The sequence below is a fragment of the Takifugu flavidus genome, chromosome 7 (assembly GCF_003711565.1).
Source record: "Takifugu flavidus isolate HTHZ2018 chromosome 7, ASM371156v2, whole genome shotgun sequence".
NCBI lineage: Eukaryota > Metazoa > Chordata > Actinopteri > Tetraodontiformes > Tetraodontidae > Takifugu > Takifugu flavidus.
This window is the reverse complement of record NC_079526.1, coordinates 4005953-4011696: the sequence shown is the minus strand read 5'-3', so window position 1 is coordinate 4011696 and position 5744 is coordinate 4005953. Positions and strand designations below refer to the sequence as shown.

Genomic DNA, 5744 nt, shown 5'->3' with positions numbered 1-5744 from the left:
TGAATAGGATAGCCCTGGGACCGTGTTAATTTTAATACGAGCGAAACCCACGTGACACAGGAAATTAGTATTCCGGAAACGACATCAAATTGGGTCTGAATTGGGTCAGCTGTTCCGGGACAAGACGAAACGTCGTCGAAAAATTTGCTGTCCTTAAAAAAAATCTGTTTAAAAGAATATAGACATTCTATTTAACTCATAGACAAACAATCAAATGCATCGTAATTTGTAAAGTAGGGGTAAAGATAAACAACTCTACATCCGGTTTTCACAATAATGGCTTGCGTTCATCAAGCATTTTTTGGACACCACCCTTACTAATGACATAATTTCCCTTCTTGGCTTTTGATTTTTAACATTATTTTTCCACGTAAGTGAAAATCACATTTGAAACTGTAACATTTTAAGTTGCTAGAATTTAGAATGTGTTTACTTAAATGACACAGGGACAGTTGTTTATTGTCACATTGACCTATCCACCTTTATAGGCTAGATCTATATAAGAAAGTAGCATTTTAAATTATGGTAACTCGTATCTTGGCATTGATGACCTTATTGATGTTTTACACTGCACCTTCTTCCAATTTACTTGACGGTGAACCTTAGAGGAAAATTGCTGAATGAGGCTGTAGATCATAACCTAGGATTCTATCTACACAATCTATGTGTTTTTTAGCATTATTCTCAACCCCGAGCTTTGGCAGGAAACAAGTACAGTACAGTAAAGTAAAGATATTAATCCTGATTGAGGTAGATCAAAAGGCGGAGACAAAGTCTCTGCCCTTCACAGTATAGTACCGGTACTTCAAAGTGTCTCAGCTCGTTTGATTGTTATACTGCAGTCTCATCCTATTCCTACCAAGGTGTTTCCATACTTGTTCAGGTAGCTTTTTTGAGCAAATCCTTCATGGCCTGTGACAGTGAGGCCTCCTCTCATCTTATCTTGTCCCTTTTCAGGGTCACAGGGTGTATGCACATATGGGCAAATGCAGATTAGACCTCTGGATGAGTTGCCGGTTCCCTTTGTGTTCCCTATGTGAACATTTGTGGGTTCGGTCATGGCGTCCTATGTGTAGAACATTTGGCATCGGGTCTGAATCTTCAAGTTTACTTTAAAGAATTGTCTGCCAAGTTCTTTTCTGGCAATTTGTGGACACCCATGTGCACATGGTAATGGCGCCTGAATTTTGTATACATCACTTAAATTGTAAATTTTCAATGGTGCAATTATTTCATATAATTCATACTATATTTTCAGCTCTCATCTCCATTAGAAGTAGGACTAGACTTAAGCTCCCCTCTTAATTTAGAAATCAGTGAAACCCAACCCTTAATAGAATTGAACTTTGGACAAAAAGTTTAGATCAAATATATAGACACTTGATGAACAAAAATAATGTACTTTGATGAAAGTGTAACTTGAAAGCACAACTTCTGTTACCACTACCTTTGTTTTCTGGAATGTATGTATTTGTAGAACTTAACTGCTTTCCTATTGAGTTGAAAAATCTTTCTCATCACTCATCCTAAAATAAAAATGTCTCATTTATCCAAGTCTCTTTTCTTTGGTTAGAAATAAATCAACTCGATGAGAGGTGAAAGGTCTTCAAGGATTCATAAGAAAGTCTACAACCTATTTTAGGCAGAAAAAAAGTATTTGACATGGATGAAGGAGGAACATTCACGGACACTGTCAGTTTTTGCACTGAACTCCATGACATCTCATGACACATTTTCAAGGGTAGATTAAAGCACACCTTTGAAATTGGCCAATAAATGGGATTGCAACATGCTAATATCATGCTCCCCTAGAAAAGGTTACAAGGTGCACTAGAGTAAAAGAAAATATGTTGAAATTTTACTGCTTTAAAGGAGGAAAAGCCAACAAGTTTCACAAGGGTTTAAATTGTCATTAGTCATGATTCAAGCCATATCACTGTCCTCTCAAATAAATGAAATATGTGTATAGATATAAACATGTGTAGTCATACAGCACACCACTTTTCTCACAAAGAATATTTTACTCATTTTATTTTCCTGATGCAATAAATAAGAAAATAGAGGGTTTTGATCAGTAACATTATGAATTTTATAGCATGCCACAATCACTTGTAAATAGGCCATAAACACTAAAGCCTTTGACCTGGCCTGAAACAGCCACCTCAAATAAAGGCGTGCCTTCGCTGCACAGAGGTGAGCCTCGTCTGAAAGATTCATCACGTCAGTAGTCGAGTTAAAAGGAGGGAAAGAGTCGATGTAATGGATTTTATAACCTAAAGTTCTTGACATTGTCATTCATGCTTGATGTAGCGTTCTGGAGAAATACATTTTACCATGAAAGGGTCTTTAAAGGGTATATTAATTGTTCTTCCGGGTGGGCGGGGCCGTCTAAAGAGGCACGGTCACCCGCCTCTGGTAGCTTAAGAGGGAACGCACGTGCCTTCCGTAGTCGATAAGTTGGAGTCTGAGACAGCTGGAGCCCCACATCATGAGTTCGGAACCATCTGGCCAGAAGCAAGAAGGAGCAGCTGCCCCGGCTGCGCTCAAGGGGGAATGGAAGGTCCGGAGCAGTAACGCTGTTGTATGTGAGTCGTCAAAGGCTACTGGAGTCCACAAATGACGACAAAACTGTGTGTTGTCTTCTCCAGTGCCCCATGGGGGACCGTCATGTCCACAGGGATGATCTGAGAAAGGTCTGGAAGGAATGTCAGGAGGAGAGCTTCTGGTACAGAGGTACGCTTCGTTTCTCCCGAACATGATCCCTTAGCACCAGAGCCCACCGAGATCCAGGTTCGAGGTCAAGTCTAGGTGGCTTTAGTGTGCTTTTCCCTGCTGTGTTGCGTAATTCCTTTGTGCAGAAAGAAGCAGGGAAGGGCTCATCAATCACCTCCCTGTTCTCTAAACTTCATGTTTACATTCCCTTCATGAAATTCTACCCGGGGCCCCAATTTACGTCATAGCTGCTTCTATGTTAAATATGATGGCCAGGTAATTAGCACCGTACTAAAATGACTCCACGGCGTCATGTTCCTGTGCGTATATTGACTGCAGCTTTCATAGAAAATGGCCTGATTACGGATGGAGCACGACCGAAACTGCGGTCTGCTCACATGTACTGTAGACTTTCTCACGCTTGTGATTTTAGAGAGTCTGCAGCTGGACTGGATCATCATTAACAGATAATATATTGATTTTGTCTAAATACATGGGTGCCTTGCTATATTTGTAACCTTAAAACGCACCCCGTTAATTTACCATGCACAATAGCTTTATTCGGGAGACCGTTTCAACCCTTTTGACCTTGGACGTCGGTCTTATCGTCGTTTTTGACCAGCAGAAATCTGGCCTGATTTTAACCGAGGTTTCTTGATTCCTCTTTGATAGTGATTATACTATACTTATATTTATACGATCTTGTTTGTGAAACTTCTGTAACCCGCCTGTAACTGTCCCGGGCCAGTAGTCAGTGCCGCTAGGGGGCGCTAAACACGCGGGTCTGTCCTGTGGTCCTGCCAGTTGGCTGTTGTCTGGACATTGGTCTTTGTGGTAGTTACCTGTATATTTGAAATACACCTTTACCTTAACAAAACTGTTTAATTAATAACTTTAATGCCCCCTAGTGGCTGTGACCACTGTGCTGGACCACAGACTGCTCCAACCCCCTCCAGAACCGTTGGATGAGGATGTTTTAGATCAAAACACGCTGCCTGTGTTTTTCCACTTGTCAGTCACACCGACGTTCTTGTGTTCAACTACTGAACATCTCAATGGATTGCCCAAGAGTCGGCTCGCGCTTGTCCGTCCTGTCATCCCACAGTTTGCTGACTGAAGTTGGGCATAAATGACGCCTGGTATCAGAGATAATTGGTTTTACCCATAGTTTAATGTTCTCTCTGTGGTTTGTTGGCCTTCTGACTGATGTTATGGAAATATATTGTGATTATTTACATACAGTGTTTACTGATCAACCCAGCATGTTTTGGCTTTGTTAGGTGTAAAATACAAGAAACTGTTAGAAAAGTTCAGATTATTTTTCTTTTTTTGCAATATTGTATGTATGCATGCATTTTATTCAAATGCTCTTACTTTTTATTTAGCTCTTCCCCTGTCTCTGACCAGTATGGCTGTCACTGGTGGCCTTATCTACAACGGTAAAGCAGAAACATTAAACCCTCTGACTAAAATATTAGAATCCTTATTTCACATCAGTCCTGTAAATGTATTTCCATACAGGCACCTGGAAAGCATCAAAACGCTTTGGACCGTTCCCAAAACTAGCAGGTGAGTACCAAACAGTTATTTTTTTGGTTTGTTTCATTGGTAGCAACAATTGAATCCCCCCCCCTCCCCACCCCACCTTCAGCTGCTGGGATCCTCGGTTTTATCGTGGGGAGAATGTCATACGCCTCAACTTGTCGAAGCAAGTTCCAGAAAATTGGCATTGAGGGACCAGGCTTTGGACCGTGGGGTGGTGGACCTCCGTTCTGGAGAGGTGGCCAGGGACACAGGTGAGGGACACTTCTTTCGGGTGGTGGAATCAAGGAGGTGTGTATTTCCCAAAGAATTCAGAACAAAAGAGTCTGACAAGGCTAATTACATAAGATGCTTCAGGCTGACGGTTAATAACAAACCATAGTCCCACGTAACAGATGATTCAGATTTCTGTGAATGAAATTTAAAAAAAACCTTCTTGTATCTGTGCTCGTCCTGACAAGATGCCATCATGTGTGTGAAGAATGTAAGAAGAAGGCTCCGGCTGCACCTGCAGAACAAGTGAAGAGCTAAAGGTAAATTATGAGTTGCTAGACTTGAAACCAGCATGAACTGTGGGCTTATCAACACTTATCTTTCTTTTTTAGACACACCCTCATCACAGAAATCCAACAGTCATCATGAATGTTCCCGTTGCAGCACGATAATTCCTTCTAATGATCCGCTTGAACCAATAACTTGTCACGTTGCAATGACCAGTCCTTCCCGGAAGCCGCCGGCAGAGGGAGCCACTGTCTTCCTGCCATCTTCCATCTCCAGCAAAGACGTCCTAGGATTATTAAGCCATTTTCTCTGAATGAGTTCTATTTTTAATATGACGGCAAAACTAGTCCACGTGTTACATTTTGCTTGCAGTGAACAGCTCTTGAAACTGTTTTAATTGTATTGAATATAAATGAATGTCTCTTTGTAATAAACAGATGCTCAGTAAGCGCTTCTCTTTTCTCAAATGTTGGTAATACCATTACAAACTCGTTTCTTTATTTGCACAATAATGGCCAATGATCTTATGAGGAATGACACCATCGTGAATTAGGTTTAGATGCACCTACAGTGATATTTATTTTTGACAATGGCCTCGTCACGTGTTCTTAACCTCAACTTTACTGTGATGGAAATCGACCCCTAAATTGGAAGTGGATGTGGTGAAGGCCTCACAAAGCATCTCCAGAGGAAAGGCAAAATCTAAAGACATCCATGTACTGCAAAACTTCAAGCACTTCAAGGAAAGATTTTTTTTATAAAAAAATATAGAGGTTATTGGGGCTTGGTCCTTGGGTACAAAACATTTGTAAAATGTAAATTCAAGATACAGGTTCTTCGGACGTACTGGTATTAACTGCTATTACACGTATAACCCCCCCCCCCCCCCCCTTTTTTTTTTTTTTTACCAAATCTTTAAAAATGTGAGTCATAGTTTTCTTAGATGTTTTATTTATGAATGGTGCTCACTGTCAGTTCAAGCAACATAC

At 40.8% G+C, this 5744-nt stretch overlaps 1 protein-coding gene across 2 annotated transcripts; it reads left to right on the top strand.

Moving 5' to 3' along the window:
• Positions 1-2377: 2377 nt before the first annotated feature.
• Positions 2378-5203, top strand: ociad2 (OCIA domain containing 2). Of its 2 annotated transcripts, none has more exons than XM_057039214.1 (7): positions 2378-2560; positions 2649-2733; positions 4098-4151; positions 4234-4281; positions 4364-4508; positions 4716-4787; positions 4860-5203. In XM_057039214.1, exons 1-6 carry the CDS (start codon positions 2489-2491, stop codon positions 4783-4785), a joined length of 474 nt encoding a protein of 157 aa, XP_056895194.1. In that variant the 5' UTR covers positions 2378-2488; the 3' UTR covers positions 4786-4787; positions 4860-5203. The 2 variants fall into 2 exon arrangements, with proteins under 2 accessions (XP_056895194.1, XP_056895193.1); XM_057039213.1 differs by having other exon boundaries at positions 2388-2581.
• The last annotated feature ends 541 nt before the right edge of the window (positions 5204-5744 follow it).